The sequence below is a fragment of the Dinoponera quadriceps genome, unplaced genomic scaffold, assembly GCF_001313825.1.
Source record: "Dinoponera quadriceps isolate SergipeBrazil2010 unplaced genomic scaffold, ASM131382v1 scaffold1782, whole genome shotgun sequence".
NCBI classification, from domain to species: Eukaryota; Metazoa; Arthropoda; class Insecta; order Hymenoptera; family Formicidae; genus Dinoponera; species Dinoponera quadriceps.
Genome location: NW_014555947.1, coordinates 875,298 through 902,047, shown reverse-complemented (window position 1 = coordinate 902,047; position 26,750 = coordinate 875,298). Strand labels below are relative to the sequence as shown.

General features: G+C 45.7%; 1 protein-coding gene across 12 annotated transcripts in view; it reads left to right on the top strand.

Annotated features, from left to right (window-relative positions):
- LOC106746040 (septin-7) overlaps positions 1 to 26,750 on the top strand; it is a 32,075-nt gene extending 5,325 nt beyond the window's left edge. For 3 of the 12 annotated variants that reach the window (XM_014622171.1, XM_014622173.1, XM_014622172.1), the window contains 10 exons: positions 2,914 to 3,443; positions 12,285 to 12,783; positions 15,139 to 15,349; positions 15,489 to 15,741; positions 15,822 to 16,011; positions 16,223 to 16,388; positions 17,309 to 17,350; positions 18,996 to 19,131; positions 19,275 to 19,438; positions 21,112 to 23,921. In XM_014622171.1, the coding sequence (XP_014477657.1) occupies positions 3,045 to 3,443; positions 12,285 to 12,783; positions 15,139 to 15,349; positions 15,489 to 15,741; positions 15,822 to 16,011; positions 16,223 to 16,388; positions 17,309 to 17,350; positions 18,996 to 19,131; positions 19,275 to 19,438; positions 21,112 to 21,268 (2,217 nt within the window). In that variant the 5' untranslated portion in view covers positions 2,914 to 3,044 and the 3' untranslated portion in view covers positions 21,269 to 23,921. Of the gene's footprint in view, positions 1 to 364; positions 1,138 to 2,913; positions 3,444 to 12,284; positions 12,784 to 15,138; positions 15,350 to 15,488; positions 15,742 to 15,821; positions 16,012 to 16,222; positions 16,389 to 17,308; positions 17,351 to 18,995; positions 19,132 to 19,274; positions 19,439 to 21,111; positions 23,922 to 26,394 lie in introns of those variants that run through there. The other 9 variants (XM_014622179.1, XM_014622178.1, XM_014622174.1 and 6 more) reach the window with 8 other exon arrangements.

Below are 26,750 nucleotides of genomic sequence, written 5' to 3'. Positions count from 1 at the left end.
ATCGCTGCTCACAATTTGTGTTCGAGAGAAAGAGAGAGAGAGAAGAAGAAGCTCTCATCCGCGAAATCGCGCTTGCAGCAACGTGCAAACGAAAGCAAAAGTAGCGTACTCGCTCGCTTGTTCAAAGCCCTTCCCGAGGGACCGGCGCGGCGCTGCAGTATCGACGCTCGATACCAGCCGGCTTCGCGGCGCGTGCTGGACGCTAGCGCCGGACGCGTGGATTGGCCGGCGGCGCTCGCGTCGTCGGTCATGATTGGCGGCTACACGAGCTCTGCCGGCGGCGCACGAAGTCTCCTCCGCTCGCCCTCTCCCCTTCGCGGCAGCTGCGTCAGGCGTGGTCGTCGTCTAGTATATTCGAGTCGGGTGCACGGTGAGTGTGCGTCGCGCGTTACCGCGGATGAACGTGTTGCTTTTGCGAGGTCGCGACCTGTCGCGATAATACAAGTGCGTTCTCGAGGTCTCTCTCTGTGGGCGTTTTCGTTTGTTGTGCTTGTGCTGTGGATAGTATACATCGGGCTTGCCGTGAGAGCGCGCGTCTCTTCTTCCTCTTCGGCGTGAATCCTCGCGTGAACTCCGCCGATGAACAACGCCACACGATGAACGGCGAAGTGAGAGTGAAAACGCGGCCACGCTCGGCCGGCTCGCCGACTGCGTGAATCATCGCGCGCCAGCCAGCACCGGGTAGAGCCCACGCAGTGCTCACGACGCGTCCCTTTCTCGTGTGCGCTCCCGCCGTGTTGATTCGCGGTCTCTGTCTTTTCCGAGCACAAGAGAGCAACCCTCGTACACCCACGCATCTTCGGCGAAGGTACTACATACGAGACATCTCGACTTTTCGGAGATCTCGAGTGCCGCCGGGTGTTCTCGTCGGGTCGCAACGCGGCGATTCTTCGACGCGGCCGAGAGAACGTTCGTCCGCCCGAGACTCGGCCTTCTCGAGAACGAATTCAGGGAGTAGTGGTACAAGGAAGTCGATTCCGCGCGTAAAGACAAAGGTGCTCTTTGTCCGATGCTTCCGAAAAGACGAGAAACTTTCGGGCGGTCGTGCAATCTGTGACTCTGGTTGGTGGAACACTTCTCATTCAGGTATAAGTCTCGGTATAATTTCCGCCGAAGTCCAAACTTGGCCGAACTCACGTAAGTGACCTTCGTATGCTTAGTCACGACGTAATACGACCCTCTTTTATGCTTCTTCGTAAATTGACCGTCCTATTAGACAAAGAGACCCGGGTCCGTTGCATCAGCAAACTTTTTCTCCTCCGTCTCTCTATGTAATTAATAGGTCCATAGACTGGAATTCGACTTAATTAGTTTCGCGTCACGATGAGATGTTTCCGTTTAACCAGAGTCAGAGCGTGAAAAGACAGCGGTGCAAAGTCAAAGGTAGCTGGTTGGATCTTTGCGTTTGCAGAGCGAGTTCCTCTCAACTTCACCGACCAGCGGCCCAGTGGCGGTGTGAAGTTGGGCGAAAGCGAAGGAGTCCGCTTTTCTCCCGCGCGCGATCACTTTTACTCCGATGCATACTCGTAATCATTTACTCGAAGCAATCGGATCGAGTCAACGACGGACGGACGGACGGACGGACGGACGCGTCGTAAACAATCGCAACGCGCGCGCGCGCTCGTGCGAGCATTTAAACTCACGGGGATTTAAATGCGAAGGGTGCGATGTAGAGGCCGCGATTCTCGTTAAGCTCCCCCGATATCGAGGAAGATTATTTGGGGGAAAGTGCGTTTTTCATCTAACCCCTCGTGTTTAGATTCGTTCGCTGTCGGCTCGCCGTCGATCGATTCGCAGAGAAACGTCGCCGCCGGTTTCGATCGCACGAGAACATCGTCGTTGCGTCGTCGTCGGGTTATCTTCGCGGTGCGTAAGACGAGCCCCCGGTTTACTCGTCACAGAGCGGGACGCCGTGTGCGTCGCGACAAATAAAACTGCACGCGTATCGACTTTCGATGCGTCCGATACGTTTCCACTCGTCATCTCGTGCAGTTGAGCCTCCACGCTTTCCTTCGATTTTCACCTTTAAACCGAAATATCGGTGTCTCTGCGACTCTTTCCGAGACAGTCGATCGACTCTTTCTTGCACGGGAAAGACGCAAGATCATCCACTTCGAAGGTTACACTGAGAGGAAAATGTTTTGTATATTTGTGACTGTAACTGTACAATGAAATAATTATTGCCAGGCAAACCTTCTTCGCAGTGCTGCTATAGCGTTAGCGATAATAACCTTTACACATATTGCTATTATTTTTTTTGGGGGGGGGAGGAAACTCCTTTCTTTCTTTCTGTGAAAAATCTCAGAGACATCGCGTGTTTCCGTTTAACACGTCCGCTACCAAGTTTACTCGGAGAATCGACTATGACAGCTCGCAACGATTGTTCCGTGTACATACCCGTCATATATGACACCCATGTATTAAATGGGTGGCGTCTAGCGCGTATACATCGAGCGTAACAGATACTCCTTGACACTTACCAGATTCAAATATACCGGGAATTTTCGGGTCTGACGCGACGTCTCGCGATGTTCGCGCTTATTATACGATTGTCTGTTGTCTACATCGTTTTCTCGGATCAGCCGATAACTGTTGTATGAATACGAATATATACACTGCAAGAAAAATTATAAAGACACAAAATACTGATGTCCAAATTTGTTCAATTGTTTTATTCAGTTATAACTTTTTTTACAAGGTGGATAACAATAATTTTTTTTTATGGACAAATCGTAGACAAACGAATGCCGCGTAATTTTTGCAAGAAAATCGCATTTCGGAAAACTAACTTGACCTCGAGAGTACACACCGTTGCAAGCCAGAATCTGCCGTAAATCTGTGTCCAGTAGTACACGTGCGCGATACGAACGGTAGCGAACGTATTAAACACCCTCTTCGATCTTTCGGTTCAAGGGTTGAACAAGCCCCCTTTCGAATCCGTGGCGGTCCCCGCCCGGCGTCAGAGGAGAGTGTGAGCGAGCGTCGTCGTTGTCGTCGTCGTGATCGCGCGTCGTGAACCGAAATTCCCGTCCCTCGGCGGAGATATGTCGACGGAGAACCAGCAGAACGGGACCGTGGGCGGCGCGCAGAGCAACGGCATCAAGTCGTCCTCGTCGTCGTCGTCGGCGTCCTCGGTGGCGTCGTCGGGCGTCTCGCCGTCCGGTCGTACCGCCGGTCTGCAGAACAACTCGTCCTTCCTGTACAGTAGCAGCACGATGCTGAACCGCGAGAAGGCGCGTCAGGTGCCGCCGCCGACCCTGCCCAAGTATACATCGAGCTTCAACGCCGGTTCAAACGGCGGTGCCGGCGGCGGCGGCGGCACCGCTGAGCGGCTCAGCAGAGATCGCGAAGCCGGCGGCAGCTATAGGCTCGCCAGCCTGGACAGGCTCGCCCTGAGACAGAGGATACTGGACGGGGAGAAGGCGAACGGAGAATCCATCTCGGTAAGCGCGACTTAGGGTTCCGCATATGATATGTAATTACCCGTCATTCGGCTTGTCCTAATTTTGGTATGTTGTATATTCAACTCGCCTGTATCCGCCCATCTTGACTCATAGTCAAGGATAGCAACTTTCTCCAAATTCCAATTAACATAATCGACGATCATCGTAGATAATCGTCTCTTATTCTGCCGGTAAATAGTCAATTAGTTCAAATTTTAGCGAGTCATCCATATAAATGGCAAAATTATCATATATAATAGAGTTAAAAAAATTATAATTCCAAGTAATAGGACACGTAACTGTTACATAACTATTAGTGTTCTATATATTTAGTTTTACGATATGCTCGGCTGTGCGAAACTCTTTCAGAAGCGCGACTATTGGATACGAAGAAAGGGTACACGTGTACCGTGAGATACCGGGGTTATCTTGCGATATTACGGGTTTGTGACTAGGGATACCTTGCGGCTCGTCCGCTTTACTTCCGATAGTAAATTTGCCATTGAAAACTGAGCGTAGACTAAAAGAATGTGTACGGATAGAATACTCCCACGCAGAGAGTTTCGAAAGGTCTCTCGTACCCGGCAGAATTTTTGTATCAATATGTTATCTGACCGTGGTCATTGTCGGGGTCGGTGTAAGAGTGAGTGATGATTTTTTTTTCTAACAATTAGACCGTCAAATATAGAATAACGTGAGAATTTGACGGAATTAAAATTCGAAATTGCATAGATCGCAAGATGAACTCGACTTGAGAACCGCTGTCGCGAACAGAAAATATGGCGAAGGAATGGTAGGGCCCGCCCTCGCGATCGCCTTTCGGACCGAGGGGCGATTCGGCGCCTCGCTCCAGGGGAGGGGTGCCAAGTCGAGGGTTTAACCCTCGGTGCGTCAGCATACAATCGAAAAATACACCGTAATTTGTGAGTCATGCATAGGAAAGGGGAAGAAAGAGAGAGAGGAGAAAGATACACTGTTAGCGCAGCGCAAAGCGGCTTATAGCTGCGCCGCTGATTCACCGCGCGTGTACGCGTTCCGTATTTGTATCGTGAGAAAGACTGGAAACTGGCACAATCGCGCTCTGTCCATCTTGGGAGCTTCGAAGATTAACGAGAGAATCGGACACGCGATATTTGAGGGAGAGATCGGATTCATCTGTGTATTGGGTTTTGGTGCAAAGGTTGATTCCATTTTCTAATCAGTTGTTCGCTCAGAATTCCAACACTTTCTATGACCGCGCGGAATCATGTAGCTACGGGAGAGGTTGTCGAACAAAATGGCGCATACTGGATTGATTGTATTTTTAAACAAATGAATGTTATATGTTTTGATTAAAAAACGAGATCTCTTTGACCGTGCATCCCTTGGTCAATACACATCACACTGCTGTGTAGACAAGTCTATGGACCATAACCATGAAACATGTACAATTGTGAAAAAGTTACGGAACGCTCTCCCGAGTACGTCCGTGGAGAGTTATCAGTCACGAGAATGATTGGTTCGTTCAGCGAAAAAGAGGAAAAGAAAGAAAGAGAAATTGCCGGGGACAAGAATAAGCGAGGGGCAATTTTAACGAGGCGCGAGGGCACGCACGATGATAAAAGCGTCGTCGAAGCGTTCGTCCCCTCGTCGAGGAGAGAGAGAGGATGTCGACGAGCTCTCGCGACCGTGAGGGCTAATCGCTCTGACACATTTTTGTGAGCCAAAAACGATGATATCCTGACGCGATTACTTGCACGAGAGAGAAAGAGAGATATATGTATATACTTAACCGCGGCCCGAACAATCATGCTATTCAAACCTGCCGATATCCGGACAAGTTATAAATTTTTTCTCTCTCTTTTTCCCTCTTTCTACTATCGCCCACAATCCGACTTTGTTCTCGGCGGAACAAACGCGACGTTTTTACGCTCGACACCGAGCGCATTTTACGTCGACGAGTGCTTTTTATGCTTGCTACATGCCGCCGCGATCACTCGCCTTACAAGTGTGCTGGCGCGTATGGAATTGTAATTCGTGATATGTTACAATTTATACGTACAATTTGATATTTTTAGTTATACTCTGGGATTGAGGTAAAATGATGTACATTGGTATCGGCCTACTGCATTTTATTCAATTAGAAACAGACTCTGCATTGCAACTAAATTTCAATCAGTTAATTGCAACGGTTTGACGAATAAATTGATAATAAATATGAAATACGTACGATGCGCACGTTACTCGCGAATATATATTTTTCCATCGTTTTTTACGGCGGTAATTCCTTGGCTCGAGAACGGCAACTAATTTTACCAGCATAATGAAAAGTTAGAAGTTAATTTATGGCGATTAAAAGTCGATTTAATTGCGTTTACCGGCGAGTGACCCGTTACCACAAAGCTCGTGCTATGTGTGGATTGCCGCGTCGGAACGACGCGACGGGATAATTGAACGGAATTGCATGTGACGGCGACAGCTACACGTAGGCGGCTCCGTCGTAGAATTTCGCGTCGCCCTTTCCGAAAGGGCACGCTAATTAACGAGGACCGTTCTCGCCCAGGTCGAGGACATGTGCACGTGTGTGTGCGTGCGAGCAAACGACTTGCTAACGTGTCTTAAAGGCGAGCGGGTATGTTGAACGCGCACCGTTGAATTGCGCAATCGGCACATTGTGCCGTCGAAGAAGTGGCGTATTGTCAGGTTGTCTAGCGAACTATTTTCCGTCTAGAATGCATTCTGCGCACTCCCCGCGGCGCTAAACCAATTCCGATCACGTAAAAGTAGATTTGTTACCACCGCCGCGCGCCGCTTCGTTGAATCGCGGATTCGATCCTGCTCCCCCAAACTAGCGGGAATCCTTCGTACCCCTTGTTTTAAGATAACAAGTTGCTCCTCTCATCTTTGTTTTCTTGCGCTGCGTATTCGATTTTTTATCCCTTGCTTTTACAGAGTTATACTCTTTCACTTGCGCTACTTCCCTGTCACTTTATTTCTTCAACTAAGATGACAGATTCTCTCTATCCTCATTCTTTTTTTCGCAACACGACGGTGCTCGCGACCTGTTTCGTCGGGAAAGCTCTCGGGCGCTATTCATTACTAAATTGATAAACCACTTCCGTTGGATACGGGACACATGTCATGTTATCACATCGGGCACAGAGGACGCGATGAGACGACATCTTCTCCTCTTCCGATTTTCCCGAAGAAGCGCGTCATTTCGACGCGTTGAAGGGATTCTCCATAGATCTCACCCAGTACAGAGATTACTCGAGTAAAGCGAATGTAGGTCCGCCTGCATAATAAGTGCACTCATAAAATTCCAGCGAACGACTTCCTCTCGAGTTCGCCGCTCGTTTTAATATTAATGAGGCCGCCGACGATTCGATCCACGCGGACTGTGTATGCCCTCCTAAGTGCCTTTTATTAATCGCAAAATTACCGCGCCGATTCCCCTCGTCATATTGATCGTTCTCATCGAGCTCGTCGTTCGTTAAACGCCGCGAAATCGCACAGCCGCTTCTTGTTGTAAAAAAGAACAAATTTTTCGTCGATGCGACGTGTAAATACACCTATTTCGACCTCTCGTGATTCTTTTACGATCAGCACGTATCGGATGTGTTCACGAAACATCATCAGACTTCACGATCGATCCCAATTGAAGTGCTAGAGCGTTTCGGTCAGTCGTTTCAGCGTTAATTTTCCGAAGGTTACCCGCGAAAGTACGTCGCGCGAAACGACGTAAAGGTGGCGTACTTGGCGAATTCCACGCGTCACAAATTTGCACGACCTCGCTCGTAAAGCTTGCTTCGCACGGAACTTCCTGGCTGGACGTAGAGTACGAGAGCACGCGACGCGGAAGCGGAAAAGACGGATTTATTGTCTTATTTGCGGCAACTTAGGCTTCATTACACGAGCTCGTCATTTGCGTCGATTACCGCTACGCGCCCGCGATCATCCCCGTGCTTCTCTCTTTCCCGACACGGCGGTCATAAAGAATTCAACGCGTGTTCGTACGGGAATAAACGCTCGATGCCATAAATCTGGGCCACCGTCGAGTCGCAATTCGATTCATTATATGCGACGCTGACAGAACGCGAATGAACCAATTTTGCCCTCTTTGTCCGTGTATTCGATCATTTCAATACTTTTGTCAGTTAAAGTTACCTTTCTTACTCGAAATAGCATGTCACATGTATTTGTGGAAAACTTCATTCTAACACGTTATTTAAATCTGTTTACTCACGTTGCATAACATTAACACGAAATTTCGAAATACTTGAACATTTACTCGGCTGTTTTTAATCGTACTTCATTTATTTTTAATTTCAGTTAGTTTCGTTTATTTTTATAGTTTTAATTAAACTCAAGGAAGAGTACCTATGCTTGAAACAAAACGTTAGAAATAATATTTTGATAGAGATCGCTGCTTTTAATGATATAATCCAGGTATGACGTATTATAATTTAGACTGGTGATATCATCGTGTATCAGTGTTCAACGTTAAAAATAGATGTTAAGATATCATTTATCACACTCTTCATTCGCTCACGTGTTTAGTCTCATTTATAGCAATTAGCATGACTTACGTGTTCGATTTATTTATACATATACTCGTATTGTATAGCGACCGTGCCGTTAAAAATAACAAATCGGGAAACCTTTGTTAGCCAGAATATCAACGATTTATCGTTTCCTTGTTCGATGTTTCGTGCCGTTTTTTTTTTTTATGAGAGTTTGGAACGATTGTACCGCTAAAATGGCTCATTTATTTAAACTCCGTTGAAGATTCCGCTCCGGCATACTCAGCGGGCGACTTGTCGAAGGAGAATTCTAGTCGTCATTGTTTCATTTCTTTTCCCACGACACTTTGCGCGAAAGAATCTCAGTTGAAAACATTGCATGTATCTTTCTCGATTATTAAAAACGGAACGAGCACGTGCCGCGGCACGAACATGACGCGGTTGTTAAGGTGAAAGTTCATTCGCCGGCGGATATTCATCGAGAGTGATCTCGGCAAAGACTCCGGGAGAAGATGAGAGGAATCGAGCGAGGCGATGCTCAAGCTCAGGGCGACAGGAGAGCTTAGTGAGACAAAAGCGTTGTTCACCGCCTCCCCCTCCCTCTTTCCTACTTCCTCTCTCGTTCCGACCGCGGATGCATTTTCCACGGAATCGATTTAATCGACTCACTACTACGGTGACTCGCCTCTAGTACTGGTAGTAGTAGAGGTGGTGGTGGTGGTGAACCTCGCCGAGAGAGAGTATTGACCTACGACAGGGGTTCCCAAGCCTGGGAGTCGAAGTTGGGTCACGAGGGGGATGCTTTGTGGGTCGCAAGTCAGGAGCGAGGGTAAAGATAATGATGACGCTTGAATGCGGGACACTGACAGGAAGAAGGTTTCATATAAAAGTGAAAAGGTGAAAACCCCTCGTTTCACGGAAGAAGGGTGCATCCGAGGTTTTTATCTCGTCTAGCGGAGTACGATGGAGGGAACAGACCGGAGTGAGTCTTTAGCATACTTTTCACAATTTCGCTGTTGGAACTTTCCAGATAGCCAGTTGTGATTTTCAACTGTACAATGTTGACACAGGAATGAAGAGATAATAGATCGTAGAGATTCCAATGGGGGATTGCTGTCTGGCAAATAATAATACGCTTCTCCGTGAGAGAGATTTTCGTTAGCTGAGATCTCGATTGGTCAGCCTTATCGAGTCGTGCGAACGCGCATATTCTCGAACAGAATCTTCGTTATCGCGCTCCTTCGCAGATGGCGGTATTTTTCGAGCTGGAAATTTTACGGTCAGAACGCGCTTTCGGAGTAAAAACACGAGAGAAAAAATATCGAGTGTACCCTCTGTTCCGTCTTTTCGCGGCGGAATGTTTTTGAGTGTATCCACCGCGAAACCGCCGGGTCGTCGTTTCTGCTCTTCCCCTCTGTTTCTCTCATTTCTTTTTTGCGCGCTCGATACACACACGGCAGCGGTTACGAGAAAGAAGCGCACTCGCCGAGTCGTCACAGTGTGACTTTATATCCCCGGAATATACGTGTGTATGTGTGTACTTATATGATGCTGCACCGCGATGCAGTCTTGCGTGGTGGACCGGTTTCTGCTGCACTCGCCGGTCCCCTGTGTTCCCAGAGACTCACTTTGTGAATGCGAAGCGCCGGTATAAACTCGCAGTCGCCACCCTCCCAGGGGAGAGGCGACTCCTGGTGCACTGTGTCATCGTTTCTGTCTCACCGTGGTAAAAACAACCATGAGCGACGTGTTGTACACAAAGCGGTCCGACGCTCTTCTTCCCTCATCCCTTCGGAATGGCCGTACAAGTCGATGATCGAACCTAAATGTCAAAGCGAACAGACTGGTGTAAAATGCGATTGGTAGCGACGGTGGTGCCGCGAACGCGCAGCAGTCCTTCGAGGAAAGGAGACGCGAAATCCTTTATTTATACCTGGGTGATATCCGTGAGATTGGATAGGTATTCAGTTATCAAAATATTATTTGTTACAATATTTCATATTGACACAATACTCTGTATGGCTGCGTTCCAATATTCACTACCGATACTGAAAGATCTATAGTGTGCGTATAGTGTACGCGACATAAACCATAGATTTTCAGCGCTGGTAGTAAATTTTGGAACTACAGTCTAAAATGACGAAACGAAGAAATTTTGGCACAAAATAGTCCGCTATCACCTCGTCATCGAATATACGAAGCGACATTTTACATTCTCGTTCTCCTTTTTCTTCTTCCGCGATGTCGTATCGCTTTTTCAAGTATTTCGAACGGCGACGAGTCGAAGGAACCAACTTTACCGTCGGGGATTTATCCGGCATGCGAACGTTGCAACAAAGCTGTGTGCACTTTAAGCTGCTGCATGCTACACTACTCCATTTGCAGCGACCGCCGTTTATCCCGCGTTGCGCGCGTGAAATGCTTTTAAAGCGCAATCGTTCGTTCGTTGACTCGGCGAAACGACTTGGGAACGAAGCGCTCGATAAGCAAAGAATTTTCTTCGCTCGAAGGCGAAGATCTCTCTCGGACTCTCTTCAAATTTACTTGAAATTATGAATCTGCAACTTCCCGAGCAGTACTAGAGAGGAAGTTCCGCAAAAGGTCAAAGATGAATCGATAAGCGACACGTGTCATTAATTTCCGCATCAATTGAAATTATCGATCCGTACGCTAAAATGTGAGAAACGTATGAGCCTCGTTGGTATATCTCGATGAAGAAGAACTGTCTCAGCGTAGATGTTTCCTGATAAAGTGTAATCTTATCCAAACTGATAACAGTCCGATAAGGAACAAACGTTGGCCGAAAAGCGTCTCTCGTGGATGTATTATTAGATTGACGATTCATGAGGGTTTATTAACGAAATTTATCTCATCGAGACGACGGATGACTCTTCGTCATTCTTCATGACACTTCGAGAACGGTCTTTGTTCCGCCTTGACCTTACGCACGAGTTTACGAGTATCGCCGCGTGTGTGCATTCGGATTACCTGATTCATTCGTATTCCACGACGAGCGTCCGAGTGTAACGGGACACGTGGTGTGTATCACGGTGCCTTCTGGCGCACCTTCTACGTCTCAACGTTAAACGATCGCCATTTAGGCTCAAACACGGGGGTTATCGCCTTTGTTGGGATAGAACTCCGCTGACTCCGTGCTTCAGCGAAAACTGCACCGAGCGGGTAAAACTTGAGCGAAACGTTGACTCTCGCGATTTCGAGTGCTAGTATTTTCATTACCGCGCAAGTGAAAATACTGCCACTTTTCACTTGTCTTCGATGAAATTCCACTCCAAGAATTTCAGAGATAGTACCCAGGTACTCGAAAGGAAGATCCACTCGAATATCCGAGTAGTATGTACTTCGAGTAATTTGAGAAATATCATTGAATCACCGATAGTGACGCTCATAAGATTCCGAGATTTCCGGGTATCCGAGATACCTGGACAACCCCGGAATTGACACCAGTATTTTAGAAACCCTCGCCGTTCGAAGAATGCGGAGCGTCGTCCTCTGTCTGAGGAAAAAGCAAATGTTTTTAACAGCCTTTTCTCTGCGGATATCAGCAAACTCGGCTGTCCATCGTGTAACGGTCGATGTTTTGCACTTTGATCACTTCCGGCCGGAAGCGCATAAGAAGACACTGCGGTAGCAGAAGCCACGAGGCCGGCATGCAATATCGATCGCGCGATATGATTTTATCGCTGAGAGGGTGTTCTCTCTCTCTCTCTCTCTCTCTCGCTCGCCGAGTTTACGCGTCTCCGGCGTGTATACGACCGTTACGGTCGAAGTAACGCGTGGAATCGCGCGTACACTTACTATTATTATGTAGTACGGAGTAATTCAGCCGATCTCCGGAACGCCTGGGCGCGTTTAAACCTTGAAATTGCGAAATGCAGTCGCGAAACGATTCCACGTCGGTGCCTCTCGCGTGAGAAGGAGACCGCGAAGCTTCCGCTTTCGAAATGGACGCGATAGTTTCCATTTCCTTCGCGTTTATTCCCCTCGTTGCAGTGGCACTCGGTGTTACAACTATCGTCCAAGTGTCACATTCCAGAGTGTGCACTGGATGTGTAATGTAATTTTCTTTATGCAATTTATTTTAAAATTGCAAATATTTGTATTGAAGGGAACGGTCTCTTCCCGTTAATATAAGTGAATATATAAATAAGTAAGGTAATTTATAAAAGACGGAACACAAGAACCAAATATTTATCAACGTTTCATTACGCTGAATTGATTTATTTAGACGAGAAAACGTGTACTTTGTTCGAATTTGACGTTTCAAATACAATGCGATATTCGATGCACTTTCTCACGTCTCTTACCGTTTCTCCTTCAGATCCAGGCGAAGCGCGAGCTGTTCTTCAAAGGCGACGGCGCGTCGATAATCTCGTCGCCGTCGGTGCCGTCGGTGCCGCCACCACAGCCACCGTCGCAGGCCCCGAATTCAGCCACGAACACATCGTCGTCGGCGAGTTTCACGACGGGTAGTCTCACGTCGCCGAACACAGCGCCGACGCCACCCTCGTCAGCCTCATCTGGTTACTCCAGCAGCGCCGTGACGCCTTCGGTCGGCCTAGGGTCGAACGCGAAGCCACGGTTGCCGTCCGCGGCAACGATCCCGAACGACGCTTCCGAGGATAGCAATAGACGCGAGTCCGCTCGGACCACTTCCAAGGAAGACAGCAACAAGGAGACTAGTCTGCTGCATCATTCGCGACCCACACCACCCACCAAGCCTAAAGAACTTGACGGCTACGTTGGCTTCGCCAATCTACCTAACCAGGTCTACAGGAAGGCCGTGAAGAAGGGCTTCGAGTTTACACTCATGGTCGTAGGTCGGTATCGTCGTGATTATCACCTCTGTCGGTTTGTTTCATTCTCGGAATTTCTTGCAGTGGAACCTTACTCCGAACGAGTGCAAAATGGAAGTATTTTCATTCGAAGTGATAGTGAGAATACTGTCACTCGAAATAGAGAGATTAAAAATGAAATTAATTTTCCTCGCCATTTTTGACAGCTAAATTGCTCCCATACCTGAAGTTGCAAATGTTTGACTTAAGCTTAGAGCGGATTCTGACTCCGCAGGAGTGAACGTTTCGATCGATCAGGGTGAATTCGTTCTCGTGACAGTCGGCTGTCGCTCTGTTTTTCTTATGAGATATCGGCCCGAGAAATTTCGAGAGTAGAGAATAGAAATACGGGGGAGTCCGTGCGGTACGATGTAATCGATGGAATTTACAACGAATGAGTGAGTGTCGTAAGGACTCTCGCGCGCGCCTTTTATATAATAAAACCGGAAAGAAACGTAACACAGAGACGCGAGTCAACACGATGAGTCAACGGTTTAAAGTAACGCCGTCGCGTCGGGATCGATGAGTGTGTTGCGATTTTCCGGCAAAGTGCACCCGGACGCGCCGAGCTGTGCATCATCGAGCTCGCAGCGGGAAACGCGATCCGTTTACGGAGCCTGGGCGCGCTTAGTGGCCATTATGCGGCCGGAAGAACAACGACCGTCTGTCTCGCGACTTGAAGCGAGTAGCGTATCCCGAGGACAAAGGGATCCGTTTCTCCTCCGCGGCCGGTATTTCCATTTCGTCGGGAATATCATCTCGCGAACCTTCTTTCCATCTGCCGAGCACGTGCTGAGTCCTCCTCCCGCAGCTGGATCAAGGCTGTCGCCGAACGTTCAGCGGTTCTCACGCGGTTAGACCGCGAACGCCCCCCGGGGTTGCTCGCTCCTTCGCCGCGGCATCCATCCGTGCCATCTCTCTCGATGCCCGACCTTCGCGGAATCTCCGACCATCTGTCTACTCATTCTACGTCGACCTTGCGTTATTTATGCAAATGGACGGCATCACATCCCCCGGCCAATTTGCGCGGCGATAACGCGTCCCGCATGTAGAGTAACTTTGTGACTCGGCCGATTGAAAAAGACCATAAATCATTCATTGTCGCGCACGCGTCCCCGTTGCTCTCGAATTTATTGCCGGCCGGCCGGTTTCCTTAAGAGGAGTAGAACGGCCGCGACTGAGGGCTATTTAATGTGGGAATAAGTATAACGAATTCGTCCAATTCAATATTTTTATTTTCTACCTCGTACGAAACTGTCGTGTAAAGTATCATCTAAATTTCTCCGAGTAAAATCTCATTTGAAACATAATCTTATAATTGCAATTTCAAACACGACGTCATGAGAGAGAGAGAGAGAGAGAGAGAGGCAGAGACGTTTGAGGAATTTGACCGGCTGCTCGTTCGAGAAGCTTGTTGATAAAAATGCTGGCTAAACCGCCGACAGTGCGGCCGTACGATTTTAAACGCGCAAGCCTGCCCGCCGACGTGCTATGCACACGCGGAGTGTAAAAGAGTGTCATTGGGTCTGGGGGGAAATTTGAGAGCACAGTCTGTGCACGCCCAGCTATTATTAGCTTCGCGTATAAACGGAGCCGTTCCTCCGTAAATAGAGCAATCCAAGTGCTACTGCTGCTTACCCTTGGTGGCGTAGGCGCGGCACTTCGCCTGGTTCAAGGTTCGCGCATTAAGAGGTCATGGTACTCTCGCATCACTGCGCGTTTCATTTCATTTCGCTCAGCGGTTTCGGTCAGTGGACGACGCGCGGGTCGTCGTCTTCGACTTATCTCGCCGGATCTGCATCGGTCTCTCCCTCTCGTTTCGTGTATATCCCTCTTCAGGATATCCCAGAAATGTTGTAAATACTCCGTAAATACTTGGACCGTGAACACTCCGACTGAGATTAATGATCGTTGCCTTTGGAAGAGGTGGAACGCGTCTATGGCTATTTCGCTTTGAGAGGATTGTAGTGTCTCGGCGAATTGGATCTCTCTCTCTCTTTCTCTCTCTCACTCTCAAGAGAAAGATGAATGTCTATGGGACGGACTTACAACGAAGCGTATATTCGTATTCGAAAAATTGTTTCGCGCGATATCTTCGATGATGTACGAAATGTTAGGTCTGTGTTCTTTTCAACTATTGTTGCATCGGCACTTTATTCGTTTTTTTCTTTCAACGCTAGATCATAATATTGTTTTACTCTAATGGCAAAAAGTGCTGGCAACCGACAGTTCAGCCAAAAAAAACAAGCCTATTATTTGTACATATTCTCTAATTTTCTCGGTATGAAGTTTTACTCGTAGAAAGTTGGATAATAAAGTGAGATTGAAAATTTCATCTAGGGGAGTCGGGGCTCGGCAAGTCCACCTTGATCAACTCCATGTTCCTGGCGGATATATACAATAGCGCCGAATACCCCGGACCCAGCCACAGGGTGAAGAAGACGGTCGCCGTGGAAACCAGCAAAGTGCTGCTGAAGGAGAACGGCGTCAACCTCACACTCACAGTAGTCGACACTCCCGGATTCGGCGACGCTGTCGACAACAGCAACTGGTAATTACGTACAAAGAGAAAATGAATTCTTCCAAGTTCCTCGCGTCTTCAATAATATAATTAATTAACAATATATCGTTAATAAATAAATAAATATAAATTAGTCGACGATATCTCTCTGATTTTCTCTCTCTTCCAGTTGGGTGCCGGTCATCGACTACATCGAGTCGAAGTACGAGGAATTTCTCAACGCGGAGTCCCGCGTAACGAGACGGCAGATTCCAGATAGTCGAGTGCACTGCTGTCTCTATTTCGTCGCGCCTGCGGGCCACGGACTGAAGCCACTTGATGTGGAGTTTATGCAGCGCCTCCACGACAAAGTCAACATCATACCCGTTATCGCCAAAGCGGACACTATGACGCCGGATGAGTGCGCGCACTTCAAGAAACAGGCATGACTTGTTGAAAGTTTTTCAATAGAGAGAGAGAGAGAGAGAGATAACATCGCTGATCTTTCGATTCGCGTTTCCAGATCTTGAACGAGATCGCACAACACAAGATCAAGATCTACGAGTTTCCGGAGGTCGAAGAGGAGGAAGAGAACAAACTCCACAAGGTGTTGAGGGACCGAGTGCCGTTCGCGGTTGTGGGAGCGAACACTGTCGTTGAGCACGACGGCAAGAAAGTGCGGGGCAGGAAGTATCCCTGGGGAGTTGCGGAAGGTGTGTATGAATTCATTCGATGTTGTCGAATTGCCGGTCGATTGTCGTCGGAAAGAAAATTCCCGAAACTATTTTATAACTGTTGATTGGTCATGAACGATCGAATTGTTCAAGTTACAACGAGGAAATGTAACTTTTGGAACGCTTAAATCCTTAAGTATGTTCGATAATTGTGACTGTGCCGCTTCATGTTCCTCTTTTTCTCACGCAGTCGAGAATCTGGATCACTGCGATTTCATAGCCCTTCGAAACATGGTAGTGAGGACGCACGTGCAGGATTTGAAGGACGTGACGAACAATGTTCACTACGAGAACTTCCGATGTCGCACGTTAGCCGGCCTGGGTGTCGACGGCAAGCCGACGAAGGCCTCGAATAAGTAAGTACCACTCATGCCGCTTGATTTAGTTTTGCGATTTTTCGTAAATGTTCCGTCTACCGTCTATGTGGGAAAGAGAGAGAAAAAGATACATAATCGTGCTAGAAACATTTTATCGAGGAATATAGATGTACCTCTTCTTAGTTCGTCGAAAGTAGACGAATCAGTCGTGTCGTGATCTCGTAAGATTCCCCGAACCGCTTGCTCGCAGCGGGCTCGAAGCTCCCAAAAATACACGCGCGTCCCCGACAGCCACTTAGCCTGATATGACGTGTAATGCGTTGGCCAATTGATTAATTCACCTGTCCCCAGTGTGGCGGCAATATCGGACGCATTAAATGATGGAACGATTCATCTTCCTTAGTCCGTCCGATGAAGATCACGACACGCCTCGCTTTGTCTATTCGGTGCACTCGCCGCAAGTCCCAGACTGTTTGTTTCATTGAGTTTGATTTGAGCACGCAGCGTGTCTCGAGCGAGCACTCGTCTGTGTATATGCGTTGAGATCGTTTTATTTCGAGCTTCAGTATATTCTCACTACCAGTGTATACCGACGCCGGAAACTCGCCGGTTCTTGAGTCGATTGTGTGTACTTGTGTAAAATATAAGAAACGCAGCTTGTGCAACCACCACACCAGTGTCGTTTTGCGACTTCTTTTCTGGGTTTTTCCCGAGGGAATTCTTCGCGGAGGAAAAGAAAAGGGTTGTGCATGCAAACGTTATCCAAGGCCCACAGAATCGCGTTCGAATTGTCGCTAGTAGCGTTGTCTCGTTCGCGAGCGATAATCTGTATTCTTAGACTAGACACGAGAACGCTGCCCGGGTGGCTGCTTCTTCTCTCTTGTTCTTGTTCTCCACGCCACCTCGACAGCGCGTCGTCGTCCCGTGCGAATTTTAATGGTGAATTTCTTATTGGTCAGTTTGTGCCCTCCAGGAGTGATGAACAGTTTCATGACGGTGTGGTAAGTCCTTCAATAAGGCTGAAAAGGATGTACCTATGGTTTTGTGTGCACAAGCCTTGTCGAGTCTCGAAAACTTTTTCTCGGGATCATCCAATTTTCGAGAGGGCTCACTGCGCGCGATGATATTACATATCTGACCTTACGTCGGATAAGAAAGAAAGAGAAAAAGAATTTCGCGTGTTAAAGAAGATCGTCTCCTTTTTCTATTTCTTTTTTTTAATCCGGCGATCTAGCGCTCGCGCGTCTAATGCATATACAGTGAGGCCTCCGAGAGAAATAGTCGACGCGGATCATTGTACGTTCCTTAGAAACAGACCAAGTGATAAGATAGATCTCACACATTAGATGCAACCCGATTTTTACGTTTGCCTGCCGCTTTTATTATGTTCACGTTTGTCCTTTGGCGTTAGTACGTATCTGGTTGTGTTGGGTAGTTCCCTCGCCGGAAGGAAACGTAGCTAGCTACCGTTATACTTCCTATAATGCCTGTAAATATATTGCTGTAACCTCAATAGACTTTATCATGCCTACTTTTTACACAAGAGCCTCGGATTTGCATCGCATGGAAATGACGGAAGAACGACGAGACGTCGCCAATGAACGTTCTCGCGTCTGTAGACTGAGAAGAAAGCCTGTTTGGTATTTGTGACTATAACTGTGAAACCATAATAGTGAAATGATGACTATAAAATAGTGATTATAATAGAGTGAGAAACAATTACAATCAATTTTTGCAGTAAATGCTATTATAGTGTCGACATGATAATGACTACGTACGCGTTTTGTTACAATATCATTTTTTCGTTGGAACAACAAAAGAACATGGTTGAAAATGACTGTAATTTTAACGAGATCAACCATTTTTTTTTCTGTGTGTAGTCGCTTCGCGACGACATGGTGATATATATTTCATGATCGAACATCTGAGTTTGTAACAGTCTCTCGTGAGTTCGGGAGCGATATTCTATTTGCCGCGTTCGAAATAGTAACGAAATAGGAAACCAATTATTGGGCGTAATTTGCATAGCATGGATTCAATGCAAATCCGGGCTCCGGCGTTTAACCCTTAACTGATCGCGGCCTTATTGGAATTTAACTGACGAGTTACACGCTCCATCGTGCTATTATTTGTGGGAATAGCTGTTCCGCTGTTATTCTTTTTCCATTGATTGTTCCGCAACGAAAGGCGGATATTTCGAATACTTCTTTTTAATAAATCCGGAGCGGGAGAGGGGGATAATTAACTTATCCGCGCGTAATTTGGCCACGTCAGTTGATGGTTATTTTAATTTACCGTTATCTTTTTGCAGCACTCTCTGTTAATTATTATCCGCAATAATCCAGGAGAGACAGTTAATTAATTATGATCGTTGAGTAGATAGAGACGACTGTGTTATCTTCTCTGAATTGAACTCTGATTCTAACTTGGAGGTTGTTTATTTGCGAAATTCCAAGTCGAGAGTCGAGTTTCTCGTGCCGCAAAGAGCTAACGGGACCTCGTAGACATGAGTAGAGCACTGATCAAGAGTTAGATAAGTATCGAGGATGTCCGATACGATCTCCCACGTTACTCTGTATCCTCGTGTACCGGCGAGTTTAATTGGCTTGTAGTTTTAAACCGAGTCCCCGTTGGGATATTTCACAGGAACCCGTTGGCGCAGTTAGAGGAAGAGAAGAGAGAACACGATAACAAAATGAAGAAGATGGAGACGGAAATGGAGCAGGTGTTCGAAATGAAGGTTCGCGAGAAGAAGCAGAAACTGAAGGAATCCGAAGCGGATGTGAGTGAAATGTTGCCGCGCCTCGATATGTATTTTTTTTTTGTCTGTTCTTCACTCGATCGATATTTCTCTTCAAATTTCTTTGCGCTTATATTGACATAAAGTGTAAACAATTTTGATATTAACGGGGAATGGGGAAATAGTTGCAGAGAAGGCACGAGCAAATGCGGCGTTCGTTGGAGCAGCAGGTGCGAGAGCTGGAGGAGAAGCGACGGGCGTTCGAGGCGGAGAAGACTGCTTGGGAGCAGCAGACCGGCCACAGTATTGAAGAATTACGTAGACGCAGTTTAGAAGCAAATTCAAAAGAGTAAGTAGTCCTTATGAAAAAAAAAAAAAATAGAAGGAAAAAAGAAAAGCGATACATTACCTTCGATCGTTGTGTTTTCACTGTTGCACTCTCTCACACACGTTTTTTTTTATTTGTTTACTTTTTTCTTTATTGTGTCTCGAACAAGATATGTTGTTTCTCGCACGAAATTCCTCCACAAAGGAAGAGAAATGTCTTCGTTCAGCTTGATCCTATTTTAATTTTTCACGTCACAAGTCGCTAACACAATTACGAGCAATTAACGAAGCGGCTATACATATATATATCGCTTGGAGCTGTGTGATTTAGTATCTGGGTTTCGAGTTGTTTGAACATCCCCCGGTGTTTAAGGGCGTAAAAACCACGCAACGCAATTTAGAGTCTGGCGCAGCTTCCATGACAGCTTTCTTGTAGTCTGTGTCCCACCCACTACCGTGCTTTCTTTCGGTCGCAGAGATCATTCGCCGAATATATCGATGTCGTATTGTCCGAAGTGAAAACTTTTGCAGGTTTCGTTTTGATACCGATGTAGTAGTATCGTTTCGGATGATTCCGTATGTGATATTATGACAATATAATACTAATATTAAAAAAATTTACACATGCTGTATCCAATATACGAAGTCATGCCGGTATTTTTTTTTTTAGTTTTTGTATAATACCGAAAAATTCCGGTGAAGAAAGAACAATATTTTTATACTAATTTTAATTTCCTCGTTTTGGCTCGTGAGAGTACTAACGTTTATCGAACAAGGAAGAGATGCCATATAAAAATGTCAACAAGTCGAGCTCGCGTTCCCGAAGGAGAGAAATCCGTGACCGAAAGAACACAAATAGTGGATCGAGCGACGTACCTGTACCGTATTGTACGATGTGCGGGCTTCGTTCTCCGCTGTATCTCGTAGTCATTAATACGTGTTTAGATTTAATGTGAAATTTCGTAGTTGTTCGTGCCGCTATAATATTCCGTTCACGCTTGGACATCATTCACGTTCCTTTACTATCCCGGTCGCTTTCACGAAGCTTTCACGAAGTTTTCATGAAGCTTTTGCACTAATTATCGAGCAATCATTATCGACACGATATTTTCCATCGGGTCGATCCTCGTGTGTATGTATGTATGTGCGCGCGCGCAATCGAATTTTGTTTTTTTTTAATCATTTTTGTATTAACGGAATATAGTTCGCACACGCATCACGCGACTCCCACGAAGCATATTTCTCATCGCGCGTTTAGCGCTGAACGAGATTATCCGGATTTGCAATTGAAAGAGGAAAATCTCCGTTGATAATTTCAAACGACTCGTCCGTACAAACGGTCAGCAGTCGTTACTTCGACGAATCCGGGCAGACCCATTCAGCGCCAAATGCGACGTCTCAGCGTCGAACCGCTGACGTTTACACGCGTCGCACACTCCATCAAGACGAAAAACAATCGCTTCATCGCGCGAACAAGAACGTCGGCGGTTCGCCAGGGTGACTGTTAGTGTCTCACATTGACCCGATGATGATCCCAGGATGATTCACCATGTAGACGTAAGGCCGCGATCACGTGCCGCGCGAGTCTTCTTTCTCTTTGCTCTCGGTCTCTCGTACGTTCGAAAAGAAAGAAAGGGAGCTCGGCTGTTTGTCACTCTTGTGTGTATACCATATCGCGGTGTCCTCCTGATCTAGGACGGGATCGGTGTCCTCCGAGGGATCCGGTGGCGGGAGTACGTTGAGGGGGTCCCGAGGGATAGGCAGCCTTCTTCGCCGTCACACCAGTTTCAAATCACCTCAAGACAGCCCCACACAGATACAGCTTGTCATACAGCATCCTGAGCACCCCTAATAGACTTGTCGGACCCGCGAGACTCCTGCGCCGAGGTCGCGAATTTTCCACTCTTGACGCGATCTCCAACCCTCGCTCAGACGATCTTGGTCTTTTCTTCTACGCTCAGATACGGGAAAAATCCTAACAGAGAGTAGCGGATCGAGCGTGAGAATGGAAAAAATCAAAATGTCTCCTTCCGAGATCAATCGAGAACAATCAAATCAGATAATAGCCGATCAAAAGAGAAAGAGAGAGAGAGAGAGAGAGAGAGAGAGAGAGAAATATTTTACGTGAAAGCGCATGTTACAAACACACGACCTCGATCGCCTGAGGAAAGGTTAAAAAAAAAGGAGTCTTTTGTGCTTGTTGACGGGAGTAAGTGCCGCCTGTCTGAATTTTATTCTTTACCCTTTCTCCTCAAGTTCCAGATCTTCGGCGATTTTGTTTTTTCGCCGATTCTTTTGGACATGTACCAATATCTGATCGTCGGACGTGATGACGGACAGATTCCGCGACTGTGTGAAGTAATTTGAGAACGGAACGCGTTGCCGACACTATCATCACATCGCACGGGCGGCACTCACTCGCATCGACACGTGTGCGTTACAACTCGTTTAACCCGAGTTCGATACATATCGTAATCCAAAGCGACTGTATATTTCTAACGAGAAGTGTCCGTCGTACGCCATAAAAAGAGAAAAGGAAAGGGATAATATCGCGTTCACGCGTTTCGGCACATGTGCGATATCCGGCGCGGTAAATCCATTCCAGCGATTTTACAATCGATCGTGTCTCGTCTTTGTATTCATACTCACTTCACGCATTGTTTCTCGTTCGTTTTTATAGGTATCGATTCCGTTAGAATCACATGCATTTCGGGACTGCATGCAAGTGTAACAATACACCTCTTAAAGTTCAATCAAAGCCGAGTGAGAGAGAATCGATGTACATAAGGGACGAGTGTCGTGAAAGATACGGGATTCGATGACGAACAGCTGAACAAAGTTGTCTGTCTTTCACGACTTTTGCGTTCAATTCAGTCGTTTTAAATTGAAGGACTATTCAGCGTGCGGCGTTTACAGCCGAATTGAGAAACTGAATACGAAATAACGCTTTAGAATGTTCTTTTAGAGTATCTCTTTACAGATACAAATTCAATGACGAAAGTTTTGCTCTGGATTAAAAATTTTCCTCGTGTTTGATTTAAAGATGTCTTATTGTCTAACAAGAACATTAGAGATTATAAACCGGTGAAGGGTTCTTCAACGAGTCGAAAGAATGTGAGTTAAGAGAGAGAGCTGTACTATTTAAATTTCTCCAAGTAAAATCTCATTGAAAACGAATGAAAATCCAACAGAACAAATTTGTTCTTGCGAGACGATGGAGTACGTTGGATTTTTACTCTTCAAAGTATTCAATTGATTATTCAGAGTGAAAATTTTGTGTGATGTAATGTGATTGTAACTTTACTTCTCGAGTGGAACTCTCGCTCGGGGAAATTCAAAGAACAGATAGTCCCGGGCTTTGTTCTCTCATTAAGCGTAAACATTCTCAATCTCTGATCCTGTACGAACGACACTCGTTATCCCCGCCTCTTTTTCCAGAACGCCCTGTCTTAACAACGCAAATTTCTTCGGTGAAGTCACGCGTTTCTCCGGTTCATAGTTCACAGCGAAGAGTGACGCGCGTCCCATGAAGGAAAACGCGACTCATCGCATATCCCCGTTCCGCGCGAATCTCTCGTGTGCGTTCGTCTTCGTTTCTCGTCTTCACTTTCTTTTCGCCGTAATACGCGTCGCGTTAAGCCCGCATTACGCTGGGTAATTGAGATTGAGGATTGCAGATTAGAGATTCAAATCGGGCGATTAAGTAATCTCGGTCGTGATTCGCTTTGTCCCGATAATTCCGATCTTCAATCTGCGATCCTAAATTTCCAATACTCAGTCCGATATCGACGTTATACGACGTACAAACACACACGTAGAATATCTCGACGTGGCAACGTTAGGAAACGGGATATATAAATCACAGTGAGAAAAAAAGATACATGTAGACACGATATTTCACACCGTATTGAGTATTATAGCTTATATGTACAATTTAGCAACGTATTTTTGGCACGGACTTTGATAAAACGAGAGAGAGAAAGAGAGAGAGAGAGAGAGAGAGAGAGAGAGAGAGATAACGATGTAACACGGGCAACACAGCGAAAGTCGCGTACAAAAGTCGTTTTTTTACCTCGTCGTAAACGTCGTTTTTGTACTCTCGCCGTATGTAAAACGTGCGTTTTACATACTCCTCGGACCTCTCAACCCTTTACCGCGTGCGCCACGTGCCATAATCGGTCACAGCCTTGCGCTTATCTCGTCGATAAAGTGCCACGAGCTATGCCGCATTATTTCTTATTTACATTCATCACAATTGAACTAATAAGCACATCGCATTCTTGTGGGACGAAGAAGCCGCTTTTTATCCGTCTCTGAGCTCTCCTCCTCTCATGCGTGTGTGATGATGTCAGCAATGGCTAACGCAGCTTTATCGTTTTGTCTGTTAGCTGAACTGTGTATTTTGTACTGGGATGATACGTAAAATCGACGTTTCCGATTTCACTGTTCTTCGACTGACTGCGTGTCGCGCGATAACGAATTGGAAGCATACGCGGAATTAATCGCGAAGANTTTTTTTTTTTTTTTTTTTCATTAAGCTCCCTGTTACGGAGCAAAATCACAACAAGATTCACGAGTTTGCACGGTTGCGAGTTTTCTTTTCATTTCTTAAGAAGAAAGCAGACATATATATATATATATGTCTCGTCCATTCTTCAAAATCATATTTTCTACACCAAACACCATACGGTAAAGGGTTGATCTATACGAATGACCATTTCGTATCCTCGCGTAATTAGTGAAAATCGAGACATTGTAAACTCTGAGCAAGCTGTCGATCTCATGCTCGTTCGACCACGTGTTTTTTTTTTCTCTTTTTTCCCCTAATATATTTCTTGCCATTAAGGACTGTTCGACCGATTGTCATTGTTTTTCGAATTAATTTTTTCACACAGGCATGATCTGACGTTTTATCTCAAGCAAGATTCTACGAATTTTGTGAAAAATTCTCGAGTATTGAGAGAAAGGAAGAAAGAAGAAAACCGAAAAAAAAAACAGAGACAGCTTGGTAGAGGATAATAACCGCCTATTACTAATAATTACTCACAGACAATTATATATTGTTAATTTCAAGATTCCGATTTTTCTTTTTTTTGCAAAATAAACGCCAACTGCTTATCTAAAGCATTTACTAACCGTTTTCAGTCCTCATGCGATTTTTAGCTTATTTGTATTCGGAGCGTAAGCGAAGCAATAAGGGAAAGTTGTGTGTATTTATGTCGCAAGAAAAGAGAGAAAGAATCGAAACGAGCAAATAGATAAGTAAGAAATGCGAAAACTCACAAAAATGGCGGCACACAGTCTTTCCTCGTCTTCTTTTACGCCATAGTTTGCTCCACGTGCGTACAATGTTTACTGTTTCATAATATATCGTCATTTTAATAAGTTCACTCTTCGCGACATCACGTATAACTCAACGGAATGTTTTGCGCTGCCGCAATAATTGCAAATTGTTCAGCCGCAAAATACAGTTGAATTTTAAATCAACGCGATTAATGATTACGTTTAAACAGTTGCAACAGATGAGTGGTATTCCCAAGTTGATTTTCACGAATTTCTCTTTACCTTCCGTCGTCTTTTCATTTGCGAGAAATTAAAATGGCGATATGTTAACGACATTCTCAGTGTGCATATGTATCTGCAGTCAGCATAAATGTTTCGAGAGTGCAAATATCGCGTGCATAATTCAAATATTTATGTAAACATTCTCACATATACAAATGTATTCGTATATTTCGCAAAGATATCTGGAAAAACGGACGTGTTATACCGCAAGCAGCGCTTAATAGGCAAAATTGAACGAAAACACGATAGACTTGACGTAACTTTTCGGGTATACTTGCGATTTAGCATGTTGTTGCTCCTTGGTGGCGACCAAAGGATGGGATTGAAGCATGGTTTTTTCGCATGGATATAGATTTTATACTCGCAAAATCGCAAATAATTTCGCAATAACGGATTATATTGTGACCGGCTGCGAGTCGCGTGCTGCTTTAGACATTTTTGTTGAGCGTCGGTAATATGCTTCCGAACGATCTTTCGCATTTCTCTGAGAATAATATACGCGTCGAAGTAAAACACCGTCGAGTGATAATCCGATAATTTTTCTCGCGACGTTTGTAAAAAGTAGGTCTACATCAGACGAAAATAACGAATTTCTTATCGATGTAAGTAATACAAGTGTAACATTATATATTTTTTACATCTGAGATATATATATATATATATTATATATATTATTTTATATATATTATATATAATTATATACATTTTCTCTCTAAATTTCTTCGAGTGAAATTCCACTTGCGGGAAACAACGTACCATCCGAGTCATTCAAATTCGAGTGAATTTTCATTCATACTCTGAATCGTCGAGTGTTCTGATTCGAAATTGGAGAGTGAATCTCCCCACCGTCTCACAGAAACAAGTTCGTCCTGATCGATTGAAATATTCTCTGGACGGTTTAAGAATTTTTTCTCTAAACTCAAATTAAACATTCCGCTCTTGTGATTTCGAGTGACGATATGTTCACCATCATTTCATTAATGAAGTTCTACTCGTTTTGAATGAGATTTCACCATAAGAAAATTAGAGAGCATATTGTGATAGATATATTGCGTATACGCGCGCATGTATGATTATCATTTTGATGATTCGAACTGATTATCGCTGATCAACAGAGAAAGAACATTTGTCTGATCGCGAAGCAAACTCCAGATCTTTCGTCTGGATCGGTCCCTGCCATCAGCCAGTCCTCGTAGCACTTTCGTCCGTGACGAACTTTCGTGACTTGTACATGCCCGCGCGTTACGATTATTAGAAGACACAATACGATTGAACGCGTTATGCGATAACATTCCAACGATTTTACAAAAACTGTTCTCTCGTTATCGGCGACACACGTGCGCACGCTGTATTTGTCTACGTTATGTTTAATAGTATTTGGACAGCTGTTTTATATGGAAATTTTTCTTTCAGGGCTGTCGACGGTAAAGACAAGAAGAACAAGAAGAAAGGCCTCTTCTAATCGAACACGGTTAGAAAATGAGAGAAAGAAAGAAAAAATGAGAGAAAGGAGAGCGGACAAAACAGGCAGACAAAAACGGCGATTCCAGCGTGGTTATCGTGTATACTCTCAACTATGACGATTACCAATGACAAACACGGCTATAGGTAGATTTCAATCATTTCGGTAGGGCTCAATAGGCGCGATATTATATAGGAATTTCGCGGGTGGACCGACGATCTCGACGCGCGCTTTGCGGACGCAGCGACCGAACTGAAAATCATGGAGAAAAGACCCAGAGAGAGANGAGAGAGAGAGAGAGAGAGAG